Source organism: Myotis daubentonii, chromosome 4 (genome assembly GCF_963259705.1).
Source record: "Myotis daubentonii chromosome 4, mMyoDau2.1, whole genome shotgun sequence".
Classification (NCBI taxonomy): Eukaryota; Metazoa; Chordata; class Mammalia; order Chiroptera; family Vespertilionidae; genus Myotis; species Myotis daubentonii.
In genome coordinates, this window is record NC_081843.1 from 87,181,060 (window position 1) to 87,196,170 (window position 15,111).

The 15,111-nt window shown below is 58.4% G+C and overlaps 1 protein-coding gene across 2 annotated transcripts in view; it reads right to left on the minus strand.

Moving 5' to 3' along the window:
• Nucleotides 1-999: 999 nt before the first annotated feature.
• The window catches only part of SLC9A3 (solute carrier family 9 member A3), a 47,358-nt gene continuing 33,246 nt past the window's right edge, over nucleotides 1,000-15,111 (minus strand). The window contains exons 4-17 of one of the 2 annotated variants that reach the window (XM_059694608.1): nucleotides 13,566-13,644; nucleotides 12,691-12,868; nucleotides 11,798-12,018; nucleotides 10,538-10,740; nucleotides 9,926-10,015; nucleotides 9,738-9,808; nucleotides 8,734-8,863; nucleotides 6,118-6,233; nucleotides 5,644-5,773; nucleotides 5,149-5,325; nucleotides 4,757-4,829; nucleotides 4,407-4,517; nucleotides 3,840-4,083; nucleotides 1,000-2,535 (exon numbers count right to left, since the gene is read on the minus strand). In XM_059694608.1, the coding sequence (XP_059550591.1) occupies nucleotides 2,532-2,535; nucleotides 3,840-4,083; nucleotides 4,407-4,517; nucleotides 4,757-4,829; nucleotides 5,149-5,325; nucleotides 5,644-5,773; nucleotides 6,118-6,233; nucleotides 8,734-8,863; nucleotides 9,738-9,808; nucleotides 9,926-10,015; nucleotides 10,538-10,740; nucleotides 11,798-12,018; nucleotides 12,691-12,868; nucleotides 13,566-13,644 (1,827 nt within the window). In that variant the 3' untranslated portion in view covers nucleotides 1,000-2,531. Of the gene's footprint in view, nucleotides 2,536-3,835; nucleotides 4,084-4,406; nucleotides 4,518-4,756; nucleotides 4,830-5,148; nucleotides 5,326-5,643; nucleotides 5,774-6,117; nucleotides 6,234-8,733; nucleotides 8,864-9,737; nucleotides 9,809-9,925; nucleotides 10,016-10,537; nucleotides 10,741-11,797; nucleotides 12,019-12,690; nucleotides 12,869-13,565; nucleotides 13,645-15,111 lie in introns of those variants that run through there. The other variant, XM_059694609.1, reaches the window with a different exon arrangement.

Here is a 15,111-nt window from a genome sequence, read left to right on the forward strand (position 1 = left end):
GAACAGCTAGGATTCTCATTTATGAAATGTATCCACAGTACTAGGGTTTATAACACTGTGTTAACAGATGGAGGTGTCTCTCGATCACTGAAATGTGGGTTTTGGGGTTCTGTGAGGCTTCATGTCTGGAACTTCATGTCTGGCTGTGCTTATTAGACTGTGCTGTTCAACTAACAGAAAATCTGCCTGCCCCCTCCTCCCCAAAAAACACAGGGCTGAAGGGTTTGTCCAGGAGATAGATGTCAAATGGATTCACCACCTGGCCGTTGAGTGGGTCCCAGGAACTGCCCTTGAACTGCTTTACCTGACTCAGCCTCTAGCCCTGCAGCTGGAAATTGGGTCTGGGTCCCGTGGTCCCAGGGAGTTGTTAAGGCAGCTGGAGTGCCGGACTGACTGGGCTGTGGACCCAGCCTGCTCTGGATGAACCACTCCTGCAGGGAGTGGTCAGAGCATTGCCTTCCTAAAGTTGCTGTTGGTGGCCGTGGCTCAGGGCCTGCTGGTCTGGGATCACGGGCAGGTTTTGTTGTACAGATCATGGCTGGGTTTTGTGCTCTTTAGAGTTTATTAAAATGGTTGCAAAGTGTGGGAAAACATCTACTGAAAACCAACCGACACTTCTTTATCTGTGATGGCTGAGCTAATGATTCAGTTCAAATAATGAGCAGCCCCACTCCCTTTAGGATAAAGAGCCTTCTCTGTATTGGTGAACAAACACCACACTAAATGTTCCTTTTGCTGTCCCTCATTTTTCTCAACAGCAACTGGTAGAGATTTTCCCATCAGGGACTCAATGTGCACCATGAAAACACTACAGACTGCTAGTAATCCTGGCCTGTGATGGCGTGAGCACTGCATGAAGTCTTTCCTGAGCAGAGCTGAGCCTGGCTTCTTTAGAAAAGCCTCTAGGAGTGTCTTGAAGTCCATTATCCCTTTAATCCTTCACTACCTTGTCTTCACACAAAAACCTACCTCTGAGGAATAGGTGGGCCCTTTCCTGGCTCCCTGCTTCCCCTAGGACAGTCAGATAGTGGTTTCCTTCCAGAGGCCTGGCTGGGTGGGAGGTTGCAGGAGGAGCCACCGTCCCTGAAACCTCAGAGGGAGTGGCAGGAGGTCTGCAACAGCCCCAGGGCCAGGGGTCTGAGCCCCTCTCCAAGTCCCCTTAGCTCTCCCATGAAACAGCAGCTCTCAAGGGCAGTGCTTCCACCAGCTTCCCTCTGTTGTGTTAGGTGGGGTCAGACCAACCACCTGGCCCAGGTCCACTTAAGGACAGGCTCTAAGTCTGAACAAAAGTTGCTTGCTAATGAAGGCCCCACTCGACTTAGCTGGGGCTGTGTGGGTGCACCCATGGGGCCAGTGCAACCTCTAATCCAGCCTGGGCCATCTGTCAGTGTCAAGTGGGACAACTCAAGCCAGAGAGCAGGTGTTCGGGCACAGGACACCTGGTACCCAGAGGCTGCCACACTGAAATCCAGGTAGGACAAGTGCCAGGCTCTGGGAGTCTCCACACAAAAAGAATGAACAAACAGATGTTTCTGCAATTGTACCCAGTCCATAAGGAGACAGGTGGTTCACAGAGCTGGTAAGTGGACATGATATCACACAGGGCCTAGGGCAACCACGGCCCCAACCCCTCGGCCTATGAATTGTTCCTGAGTCAGGGCTTCTGACCTAGGGCCCTGAGAGTGGCCAGCCTGGGACTGGAATCAAGTTGGTATTGTGGGCAGATATTATTTTGCTTGTCTCGGTTTCCCTGGCAGTGTTGTTGAGAGAATGGACAGAGTGCAAGAACTCAAACACGGAGCCTGGGCTCTGTGGTCCCAGGGCCCTTCCAGTCCCTGAGTCAGGAGTGACAATGGGAATAGTAAAAAGTGCCAGCTCAGATCAAAACCAGGTCAGGTGTACAGAAGGATCCACGAGGCGGCCTTACAAGGGCACCTGCCAAGACCTCCCAGAAGCTGGAGGCTCGGCCACTGTCCACCTCCTGCCCCCCAGGGTCTCCTTTCCAAATGGCGCCAAGGAATTTCAAGGTTCAGACCTTGCAGATATTTGGACCCCCGCTGGCGATCCCACCCAGACTCTGCGGGGCAGGGTGGGAGGGGGGGGTGCCTAAGGCTGCCCCAGGCCACGGCAGGGGGCACCATGGCAGTCGTGGAGATCACAGCGGCGTCTCCTCCTGCTCCAGCCCGTGCGGTGGCGCGTGGCACGAGGGCTGCAGCGACGCAAGCTTGAGCAGTGCGGGGCGGCGGCGCGCGCGGGGCCGCTGGAACGAGCGCCGGCTGTGCACACGGCGCGCCGCCGCCGACCGCGCGTGTGCGCCCGGCAGTCCGCGGCGTTCCAGCCACGTTCCCGACGCAGACCCCGCCTCCGATGGCGGCCCCGCCCCCAGCTCGAGGTCCGGAAGAGCTGCGGGAGCCGGGTTGTGCGCGGTGGGCGGGGCCGGGGGCGGAGCGAGCGGGCGCAGGGACTTCTCGGTGGCGGGCGGTACCTCGCGCGGGGATGTGCGTCCTGTCAGCGGCACGTCAGAGCCCGTGTCACCTGCGGGAGAAACCGGCGTGAGCGCGGGGCACCCGGGGGTACAGGAGGGCCCCCACAGATCCAGCTCGGGTTCCCCCACACACCTGCAAAGTTCTGGGACATTTGCAGGCCATACTCCGGGTGTGACCAGTAGGGTCCCCAGTGTCAGGGTCAGCCGAGGCACCTGACCAGGTGCCCTCTCTGCCCGCCACCCTACAGCACCCAGCACTGAGACCCAGGGTGTTCCAGGAGGGAGGAAGCCAGGAGGAGGCAGGAGGAGCACGGAAGCCCTGCACGGTCCTGCCTGCAAGCTCTGCCAGGACCGGCAGTGGGACTGGGTGAGACGTCCCTGTGCACCGTCACTTCTAGTCTCAGAAACGTCCCGGAGGACCAGCTCGGGTACCAAGAAACCATTTCGCCAGCCCGGCCAGCGCGGCTGCAACCCCAGCTGGACGGACAATCACCTTCTCCAGGTGTCCACATGAGAGAAAAACAGACGTTACTGCTTCCATTGAAACGTGAGTCTGCCCAACCTGTGCTTGGGAAAGTCTAGTTTTCCTTTTCCTCCCAAGTTCCCACCAGACACTCAAGGCACACGTGAAGTAAGGCCAAAACCCTGCCCAAGGGGGTGAAGCCCTTTCCCAGCAGAGGGCAAAGTGGGGACAGCGGGGACCCAGCAACAGCACCCCTGCAGCACCTACCGAATGGGGGCCTTGTCCTTCGCCCACCACTCTCTCCTTGCCTTCTCCCCTCCCTCCTCTCTGATCCAGGAGCCCCCTTCCTGCCCACCCCCCAACCCCGGGCCTGCAGCAAGGATGTGGGCACACCAGCTGCACTCCTTTCTGTACGAGGGTAAAAGGGACCAGCTGCTTCTCTCCTGAACTCACTCCTGTCAGGTGGGCTTTTCCCAGGGCCTTCAGGGAGGAAAACAGATGCTCTCTGTCCACACAGCACCCCAGCCCAGCCCGTGCCCAGTCTCCTCTGAGCTCGGGACTTACATTCATGGGCTGACTGCCCAGATTAAACACTTATCTCAGAGTAGTTAGTGATCAAACTGACAATCTAAGAGTAAATTCTAGTCAGTGAGGTAAAACAGCCAAACCCTCAGACAGCTCTGGATCCCGACGTCCCAGCTGGAGAAGCAGAGCCTGAGACGGGTCCTAAGAAATGTTCAGCCAGAACAAGAGGCTTGAGGGCACAGGCTTAGCAAGAGGAAGAGCAGCTGCTAGAGAAAGTCTGCAGAGGTTCAGGTCCAGGGCCAAGAGAGAGGCAGATGCCTGAGGAAAGAGCAGGAGTTAGGGCCCGGGAAGGGCGAGGAGCGTTACATGTGCGTGGACTCAGGCGGAGTGGTGTCAGGCTGCTCCTTGGGGCCCTCAGCCAGCAGGACGGAGTCCACGGACTTGTTGCTGAGGCGCAAGGGACCCAGGCGGTGGAAGTTGTCGGGAGAGTGGGGGATCTGCATGCGGGCCCTCTGGGAGGGCACCACTGTCTCCCCGGGAGACAGCCAGGGTGGCACCCTGGACAGGATGCTCAGGTCCTCATCCGGGGAGAACACAGGGTTGTCAATTCCTAGGAGAAAGGGCAGTGGCTGATCAGCTTTCCAGGTGCACCCAGAATTGCAGGATTAGGGTGCTGCTCAGGGGTCAGACATCAGCGCGTCCTACAGCCATCACCTGGAAGGTCAGGGTCATGTGCCTTAGGGGTTTCTGGCCCTCTACCTCATGCTCTCCCGCCCCGCACCATGGGCAGGACAGGTGACAGCTCCCTTCTCTCAGAGCAGAGGCCCCCAACCTGCCATGTGCAGCTGCACAGCCACAGTCCTACGGTCCTCCGTCCCTGCCCAATGACCGCCTTTACATCTGAGGCCGCAGAGGGCCACCCTAGCCCCTCACCTGAGGGCGAGTCTGTTGCTGTGTCCCTGGTGACATTCGCCAGGAACTCAATCCCCCCACTCATCTCATCAGCATCGTTGGGGTTCTCTTCTGGGTCTGAAAGTTCCAAATCTGGTGGCAAAGAAAGGACAGAAAGGGAAACGGGCTGGGAACACGAAAGGCCCTGGTCCAATGCCCCTAAGTCCCCTGGCACTGCCACTCAGACAAGCAGGGCAGCAGCCCCCAGAGGAGGGTCCTGGGTGCTGGGCGGAGGATCTCCCTCCAAGCACAGCCCTCTGCACCCTGCCAGGCCCCTTGCACAGGTCCCTGAGTCCCTGCTGAAGGCATTTCTGCCAAGGCCCCATCGGTACCTTTTTCCTTAATGGTGAAATTGTGTATGGGGTTCTCCATTGGCAGTTTCCCATTAGGAATACTGCTGTTTCTCTGAAAAACAGAATGAAACCGCTTACAGGTAAGGGAACAGTGGCCACGGGCCCTGACTGCAGATTGTCCCTGGGAGACCCACTGGTCCCCAGCCCAGATCCCCTCCTTGCCCAGACCTGTCCCTAAAGGGGGTGCCTTGGTGGTTCCAGCACTGACCAGCATGGTCCCATGGTGACCTCAACCCCACACGCCTCGCACAGAGCCCCATGCCCTACCCCCAGCCCCCCGCCCCGCAGTCTCCCCATCCGCGGTCACCCCCCCCCTCCCCCCGCCACCCACGGTCCCCCTTGCCCCGTGGTCCCTCACTCAGCACCCTTACCCGCTTCTGGGCACGCTCTCGCTTATACAGTTTGACCGCCTTCTTGTTCTGGTTGATGCCCAGTTTGGTCGACTTGAAGGACTCCAGGCGCTTCCTCATGGTTCTGTGGAAGATCTCCTTGTCTTGCTTCTCATCTTCGTCCTGAGTTAACTCGTGTCGACTGTAGAGATGTTTGTACTGGGGAAGGGGGAGGTGACAGGGACAGGTGGTGACCTGCAGAGCTGGAGGCACCTAACCTCACCGCGGAGGGCAGCCCCATGGCAGGCTCCCTGTGAAGTTGGCCCGACAGACCCCTAGGACTCCAGAGCCCGGGACCACCTGGCTGGCAGGCCAAGCCCTAACCCTCCAACCTGAGCAGTGTCTGCCCTAAAGACAAGGATTTCTCCCTTTGCTCGGCGAGAAGAGAGGAGGACCTGTGCCCCCACCCAAGGCTCTCTCTCTGGTCAGGATCCCGAAGGGCTCTGGACAGGAGCCCCCACTCGCTGGCAAGCCCACCTCCTGCCGGGGCTTGTACAGGTACTGCTGCAGCGTGTGGTGAGTGACAATGTCCTCTGTGTCGCGGATGCTCCTCCTTCTCTGTTCCAGGGACTGCATGTCCAGGCACACCGCGCTGACATTCTCCCTCCTACATGGGAGGACGCAGAGTGTCTGAGAGTTCCATTGCTTTCTGTGTCTGCCCCTCCTGCCCGTGCCCTCTGGCCTGGGCACCAGCCACTGCCAAGAGGGCTGATCCTGGGAGCCCTCTCCTGGGGGGTTTTGGTCAGACTGACCCCACAAGATGCCCATTGGTTGATGTCTGTCCACACCTCTGGTGTGGCTGTGATCAGGAAGACCTGGGAAGTACTGAGCAGGGAATACCGTCACCCCCACCCGTCTCCTGCCCGCAGCAGCCTCCAGGGCATGGTGAGAGGTGCCCTGGTGAGGGGTGGCCTCTCCCAGGGGGAAGCCTGGGCAGACTGGGGCACATACAGCAGGTAGGAGACGGAGGCCTCCACAGTGGAGGGGCGTGGTGTGCTGAAGTCTACGTTGACCATGTTGTCCGTGCTGGGGGAGCGAATGAAGGCCAGGGACCCACGGCGCTCTCCCTGCGAGAGGATATGCCTGCATAAGCCAGGACAGGGAGCACCCCAGGCCAGCCCAGGCACTGGGACAGAGTGGACAGGGCCTGGGAAGCCTACAGCACCTGGAGAGCGGAGATTTCAGAGACCGTAGCCAAGGCCTTGCTTGAGCTGAGCGGTTAGTTAGCCATTGTGTTAAGAGGAAAGTGAAGACACAATTGTGTGTGAAGGACACGGCACCTCAGTGGCATCTGGGGAATGTTGGGAAAGCATGACAGATCCCCTTGGGATTAGGAAGGCGACCCCTGTCCCTACTGGGGGTCCAAACCAGCTGTCCTTGTTTCTCCAAGAAAGGAATCCCCAGGATTGAACCTTCAGACAGACCACACAGAGCAGAGCCTGATGGGAACCAAAGTCACAGCCTGGCTCCTGGGGGTGGGGGCTGGGCTATGGGGTGAGGGCATCCCTTAGGAGAGGGGCTTGGAGCTGGAAAGGGTGGCTAGGTGGGGCCAACCTGCTGAGGGCAGACAGCACGGTGCACAGGCCACCCGCTGGTGCCGTCTGAGCAGGCCTGACCAGGGGTTGGGGCACTGGATGTGGGGAGCAGCAGGCAGAGGTAAGGCTGGGGACCTTGTCAGGAGCCTGCATCACCCCCATGGGGTCTGGGGGTCTGGAGCATGTGGGTTGGGTTTCTATGGAGTGGGATTGAGGTGGTACTGTCTCAGTGATGGTTTAGGGACCCTTCTCCATATCTCCCGATGGCCCCCAGCTCCTCTGCCAGGAGCACCTGGTCCCTCTGAGTAACCTGGGCATCTGAGTGTCTGGTGTGTGGGGGGTTGAGGAGCCCTACAGAGGCAGCAGTAATTTTCTCTCTGAACAAACAGATGCTTCTGGTCCCCTAACTCCATCTCTGTGTTGAGGCCACCAGGTTTGCTGAGACTCCCAGCTCACCAGGCTCTATGCAGACCCCAGCTGCAGGGGAAAGGACAAAGGGAAGGCATGAAATCTGCAGGTTCTGAGGGATCAGAGGCAAGGCAGGGACTCCTGGTCAGAGCCCCTCAGAGGAGGCAGGGGCCGGGGTCTAAAGTGACCCTGTCACTGTGAGTGTTGGGTGTCATTGTGGGCAGCAGTGTCCAGCAGGGCTGTGTGGGGTGGCCTGGAAGTCACTGTTTCAGGCCACACACTGGGGACAGGGGAGGAGCAAGCTCAGGACTTGCCTAGACCCAGGCCTGTGCAGGGCGCCAGGTGACCTTGGCACCCACGGGGCACGGAGACATGGATATTGCAGAGGTGGCCTGGTGATGAATGTGATGGCCATGTGATGGTCACATGTACGCATTGAGAAGCTAGGAAGCACGGCCAGGAGGTGTGTGGCCACTGGGGAAGAGGCCGGCCAGACTGCGTGTCCCATGAGGAGTGGAGTTAGACCTGAGACCCACCATGACTCCTGTCCCATTTGACACATCCTGAGTCCTGTCAGGGGCTGGAGGCTGCCATCAGGGAGGTGGTATCAGAAACAGCGAGATGCTGGGTGTCACCATGCAGTCCACCCACGTGCTTCTTGAGCCCTGCTCATTGATGCCACCCCCTGGGTGCATGCGGGTGGAGAACCTTTTCAGAGACCCGGGGGTGGACCCATTTACCCCGAGAAGGCTGGGAGCTCTGTGAGTACTGGAGAATCGTTCACTTGGAGGGACAGAGATGTTGAGGCGGCCGCTTCTAAACCATAGCCTGCCCATCGGTCTGTTCCATACTTACCCCCTGGGACTTGAGAAGACATCCTTGCTGCTTCCCCCTGCGTGTGTGTGTGCACATGCACACATATGTCTGCATGTGCCTGGGTGTGCATGCATGTATGTGTGTGCATTTATGTTGGGAGCCATAGCCCCGTAATTCCCTACCTGGTCTCAGAGGTCAGACCGACCTACAGCACCATAGAGTGTCCTACAGGGCAGCGGTCGCCAACCTTTCAGACCTCACGGACCACCAGTTGGCGACCGCTGCTACAGAGTCATGGGGGAAGATTCTATGCCTCAGCCTCCTGTGAGTGAGGAGCTGTGACATGACCCTTTCCTGGGGTGCTGAAGGACCCATGAGCCTCACATAGAGTTGTGGGTGGACCATTAAGAACAGCACAGTGTGCCCTGGCCAGTGTTCCCAGTGGTTAGAGCATCAGCCAGTGAACTGAAGGGTCACAAGTTCGATTTCCAGTCAAGGGCATGTATCTGGGTTGCAGGTTTGATCCCTGGTCCCATTTGGAGTGCATACAGGAGGCTATCAATCAATATGTTTCTCTTATATTGATGTTTCTCTCTCCCTCCCTACTTCCACTCCCTAAAGATCAACGGAAAAAATATCCTCGGGTGGGGATTAACAACAACAAAAGAATAGCAGTGCCACCCGCAACTACCTCCCCACCCACCCCATGTTCTTGGGTGCGGAAGACCCAATGGCTGTCCCCGTCCCACGTCCGGGTCCTGCATCAGCCCCCACCTCCAACACAGAGCAGATGTGGAGTGTCTGGTACCTCGGCCACGTAGCTGATGGCGTCCTTCAAGTTGAGCTCATGGAAAACATTAAGAATTCGATCTCGTGACTTTTGGGCTGACTTTCTCATAAGGATCTTGCTGAGGAATTTTCTATCAAAATTGGACCACCTGGGGGATGGAACCAGACAGTGTCAGCACCCGGCGGGCTGTGGGCGAGCCCGGGGAGGATGGGCAGGGCATTCCCAATCTTCTACCCAGACTCACTGAACATGGTCTCCCAGAGCTGGGTGGGCACAGAAGGCCTCTTTCTCCAGAGATTTTTTTTTTTTTTTACTATTTATATCAACCACAACGGCAAATTTTAAAATAAAAGCAATAAATGACAATCATACCGATTTCACAATTCTGTTCTTCGTTCTTACCTTTCTATCTGAGGACAGTTGTCATTAGAATGTATATAAAATTGTGGGTTCTGTTTTCTCATTTAATTCGATATTGTAGAGAGTTTTCCAAGTCGCTACACAACCCTCCGGAAAGGTGGGCTGAGGACAGAGTGGGGCCAGGCAAGGGCAGAGGCCCCGCGCTCTGGCTACAGTGGCGGGCACATTGCACCTGTGTGAGGCGAAGGCCAGGGGAGAAGGCCACCCCTCACCCCACCCCAACCCCTGGTTCTCTCTCACACTTAGAACCAGGCTGCCCAGAAGGAGTTTTAAAACTCAACACAATTAGAACAGTGACCAGTTGTTTGGGTTAGAATAGGACGTGACTGGGCCAGACTTGGAAAGAAGCTTCTAGAAGAGGCTCAGTGCACTGGGCAGGGGACACCCTGGGCAGGAGGGGTCCCAGGTGAAGGAAGGGAACCCAGGCATTATGGGTCCTTGGAGTGCAGGGTTTTGTGGGGTTAGATTTAAGGTAAAAGGCGGCATTCTTTCTCCCCGAGGGTCCTATACTCAGCCTTTGACTAAAGGAAGAGGGAGGGAAACAAACAGCTGAGGCAAAGTGCCTCCCCAGGTTCCCGCCAGAGGCAGCGCCAGCCACTTACTTGTCTCTGAGGTAATTGTGTCCGATTTGCCCTGATATGTCCTCGATGGCTGAGAGGATGTGGTCGAAAGCCTTTCCAAAACAGACAGGAGGGTTGCTGTCACGTGAGGGCCTCCCTGTGCTTCTCCCATGCCTCCCCCTCCCCCCAGTACTCTTCCCCTGCCCCACCCCCAGCCCCCACCCGCCTACCCTGCCATGCAGCTTCTCGTTGAGTTTGGGCTCACGGTGCTCACTCCTCTTCACCTTCAGCCACTGCACCAGGGGCTTGATGGTCAGGCCCTGGGAGAATGGAGTACACTGACCCTGACAGCCGGGGCAGACGTCACTGCACCCCACACCCAGACCACTGGGCCCCCATGTGTGAATCCACACCCGACCCACCCACACCCACATAGGGCGAAATGGGCCACCCTTATCTGTGACCGCCCCTGCAGAGAGGAGCCCCCACAACAGCCCGTGTGGGTGTATTGCTGTCTCCTGAGAGCCCAAATTCAGCTCCTCAGATGAGCCTAAAGCAAGGCCAAGTGGGGTGATAAAATATTAACTGGGGCTCCCTTAACTAGTGATGGCTAAGGAAGGACATTTTTAAGCCAAATTGTGCTGCGTCCCCTGTGGGGCCACATGAAAACCTACAAAACAGCTCCTAGTTACTAAAATTATAAAATCCAATTAGGGCCTGGAGCTCGGAAAGGCTCTTTGGAGACACGGTGATGGTGGGGCCTGCCCCTTGTGGCCGGTGGGTCGGGCATGGAGGGCTGAAGGAGGACAGCAAGGGGCGGCTGGTCCCCAGCTGAGGGCTACCTGGAAGATGACAGTGAAGTAGATGACGACGATGGTGGTGCAGACAAAGAGGTCCTTCTCCTTGACCTTGTTCTCATCCAGAAGGACCACCAGGGCAAAAGCCACAGCGCCCCGCAGGCCGCCATAGGACATGACCACCTGGTCTATGATCTCCAGCTGCACCATCCGGTACCGGTTCAGGATCCAGGTCTGCAGCACGACACCTGAGGGACCAGACGTGCGCTCAGCTTCCACAGGGGGCCGTGTGCCCCGCGATCACCTTCTCGGGCAGCTGCTGCACTTGAGAGGGAACATCTAGGAATCCCTCCTAGGATGGAGGGTGGTGACAGGTGACAGCAGCATCTAGCACAGGGGATGGTGAACACTCCACCCTCTGGCCCTGTTCACCCCGTCCCTTGTTCCACCTTGGACCCGGGCCTGTCTCTGTGGACACTTCGAACACTCCGGGTTTACAGTGTCTGGGCAGCTCTGAGATTCTCAGTTCTCAGTGGGCTAAGGCTGCACTGGCTGAAGCCTTGCCCTCTTGATGCCTGAGGCAGCTCCAGGGCCAAAGGCCGCTGCTGAGGGCAGCAGGAAGAGAGCGACCCTACCCCACCAAGACATCGCTCCCTGAGCCCTTAGTCCCCAAGGACTGGGGGGAGGAGCAGGTGTGATCACTTGGAGCCTCTCTCGCCCCCACTAACCCCCACCTAGGTCTCCAAGGCACCACACACTAGAGATGGTCACTCCTGCCTCACACATGCCATTTCCTTTCCTCGGTGACCACACTGTCCCTGAGTCACTCTGCCACATCCAGAGGGAGTCAGTGGGAAACCAAATGGGTTCCCCTGGGTTCCCACCCTTCCACCCTGACCCCCAGCTGCCTGACCTTAGTCTCACTGTGGTAAGGCCCCAAGAAGGCCTGGACCTTCACGGAGGACTCCCAACAGTCTGTCTGAGGCTCACCAGGGGCTCCTGAACCTACCCTCACTGAGTGGGGGCAAACGCCGAGGCCCTGGAGCCCATGAACTCCCCACAGCCAGTCACCCACCATGATCTCCCCCGTGTTGTCCTCCCACCATTTTCCCATCATCTCCAAAGTCTCCCATCCCCCATCATGCCACCCCATCACCCCCCATTGTGCCCCATCCCCATTGTCCCCCACCATCTCCCATGGTCCCCACGGGACCCCCATCCCCTCTCAACATCCATGGTCCGCCCCACCCCCACCCTGTTCCCCACCATCGCCCCCTCCCACACCCCACCCCGCCACGCCCTCACCGATGGCCCGGTACACGGAGATGAAGACCAGGGTCAGGAGCACGAAGGCCGTGTTCCACTTCCAGTATTCGGGGTTCACCGCCGAGATGCCCAGAAACATGAAGATGATGGTCTCGGCCCCGCTCGCCAGCATCTTCATGGTGTAGCGCACGGTGGTGGCCGACTGCTCCGAGATGTTGGCCTTCACGTACTTCTGACAGCAGATGCCGCAGAAGGTGATGCTGGGGGTGGGACGACATGCTGTGAGGCCAAGGGCCACACGCTGCTCCCCCTTGACCTGGTGGGGCTGTTCCCAAGACCCAGCGCTTGCTGTCCCCTGGCAGCACCTCCGGGCCTCTGTGTCCTGGACAGACATCCACCTCCCTGGTCAGCCCTTCTCTCCATGAGCTCAGGGTTCCTACTGGGGACCAGGGCCCTGAGCTGGCCCATGCCCAGCTCCAGTACCCCAACATCACTGCCATCTGATATGAGCCTCTGGGACCGGAACCCTAGGCTGCAGAGCAGGCTGCCTGTTTCTGTCTAAGCCGGTGGGTGGGCGGGCTGGAAGGGGAGGGGCAGGGCAGACCCGGGAGGGAGGGGCGGGTGCGGGCCAGCTCTGACAATTGCATCAGAACTCCAACTCCCTATTTAAAAAGCTAAACAGATCAAATTCTTGGCCCCCACAGTGACTTTCCATCAGGCTGGGAAGTGGGCCAGCAGACAGTGGGCTGGAGCAGGGGCTGGGGAAGGCTGTGCCTCCTGAGGGCTCGGGAGCAGGCGCCACTCCTGCCTCCCCCGTATCTGGGTGGGTCCCGCTCCCCAGGTCGGCCCTCTTCCTCCACAGCCCACCCCCCTCAGCAGGGCCGCAGGGTGCGCTCCGGCTCTGGGGCCTGGGTGAGCCAGGGAGGACTTACGCCAGGATGGCCGACAGGGAGAGCATCTCGGAGGTGAGGTAGGACAGGTAGGAGATGACGAACACGAAGCCGGGCTCAATGATGCGCACGTGCTTGGTGAAGCGGGTCACCAGGGAGAGCAGGAAAGCGAACACGACCCCCACCAGCGTGCCCCCCAGGCTCACCACGAAGAAGGACACTGCAAGGGGCAGGACGTAAGGCTGAGCTGCCTAAATGGCCCTTTGTGGCCTCGGCGTGGCCTGACCCATGTGGCGTGGGCCAGGCTGGTGGGGCTGGCCTTCCTTCCAGGCCATTCCTCATGGCAGTTGCCTGGTAACCCCCCCACAGAGGCGCCAACAGCTCAGCAAACAAGAGGCCCGTTCTCTGGAAGAGAGGACTGGAGTCCTCAAGCCTCAGCGTGGAAAGCTGGGGAGGAGGCAGTCCTGCAGCCCACAGAGGCCCCGCTCCCGCCCCCATCACAGAAGGAGCACTGTGACCAGAGGCCCTCGGTCTGTTTGCAGCAAGGACCAAGCCCTGCGCCTGCAGGCACAGCCAGGCTGTCACTATCCCGGCCCATAGAAGCACGTAGGACCCCCCCGGACACCAGGACCCACATCACCCACCATATCCCTTGTTCCCCATATTCTCGTGGGTCTAACGGGCAATGACCCCCGGGTTTCCCAGGGTGGCTGGCCCCTCATAAAATCGTGTTTGTGAAACACACTGTGGACGGAAAGGACTGTCAGGCTATGGGTCCCAGGGGCAGGCCTGGTGCCAACGCCTGACCCCGCCCAGCTCCACAGGCCACAGAGGCGCTGCCAAGAGGCGGCCCACATTCTGGAGAAAGAGACGCTCCCCTGGCATTCCCCTGACATGTGGACCCCGCAGCCACACACCTATGCCTTTCACGCAATCCACGCCAGTCACGTTGTCGCCACCCAGCGCCACGAATGATTCAAACACGGTGTACAGGACCTGGAGGACAGAGAGGCAAACCACACATGGGTCAGCCCTCCATCAGCACTGACCCTCCCCGTCCTGGGCCCCAGGCCTTTCGGGACTTAGGGCTGGAGAGAGGAGCTTGGGGCAGCCATGATTTCGGAGCCTGCAACCCGTTGGCAGGGAAGTCCTCCCAGGGCAGTAATGGTCACTAGGACGAAGGCCAGCGATGAGCCAGCAGGCGGGACCTGGGAGGCAGGACATTCTGGAAGGAACGAGGGCCTTCAGGAGCAACCTGGCCCTTTCCGACTCTGGGCAAAACAGGGGCGGCCACAAAACTAAGCCACTGCGTTCAATTTCATTTTCCAAGACAAACCCAGAGTTTCATCCTTGGCGAGTTTGCTGTTATGTTGCCCCCTGATGTGGGATCGCACACCCTGGCATCTTCGCATGTTGATCTTTAAACCTTATCCCACCAAGACGTTCAGATAAAACGCCCAGAAACCTTATCCTAGGCCTCAGTTGTGGAGACAGCTGTGTTTTCTGAGCCCGAGTTCCCCTAAACGATGCGCCGGGCTCCACCCCAAGGAGGCCGAGATGCTCCCTGGGGGGCGGGGAGGCGGGGGCTGCAGGCCCCTCGGGAGGAAACTTCTCTCTGTGCCCCGAAGTCTGTGCTCTCCAGGACCCCCAAGGGGCGGGTGAATAAAACTGCGCATACAAACGCAGCCCCACAGGTGCCGTGCACGGGGCAGGCACATGCGTGAAGGGTGCTGGAAGCAGACCTCGGCCTGCCCCGCTTCTTTGTGAAAACCCAGGTGGGAGGGAGAGGGGAGAACTCCCGGCTGCAGCAGGAGCTCCTGCCTCTACAGAGACACAGCGCTCAGGACAGAAGAGCCCCAGCCTTGAGGGCCCGTGCAGGGTGTTTCTGATTGCGTCTCATCTCCAATTACGTTTAATTCCCTGAGACTATCTCATCTGCGGCAGAGGAATCTGGTGCAATCTACCCTTAGGCCCTTCAATCTCCTGAACCCTGAAGGGACATCAGGACGAGAAATTCTTAGAGAAGCCACAGGCACTTTTAGAGCAAACAGGGAATTCCAGGTCCCACTGGGTCTGGGCCCAGGTGGGGGACGGTGGGCAGGGCAGGCAGCCAGGCCTAGATCCGCTCAGAGAGACGTTCCCTTCCAGGGAGGTCATGGCCCCATTTGGGGATGGGTTTTGAGAACTTCAAAATGGCCACATGCTGAGACAGTTCCTCACATTTCAGGAACCTTCCATTCACTTCTCATAGTGGTAACTTGGCCTCCAGCCCCTGCCCACCCACGGGCCCTGCCCAGCTCCCTGGCACCATCTCTCTGAGGGAAAACCAGCTTCCTGAGCACACAATCACTGTCCCCTGATTCCCCCACCCGCCCTCCGCAAAATAAATAAATAAATAAATAAATAAATAAATAAATAAATAAATAAATAAGGTGAGATTTTGCTTGTTTACGTATGCATTCT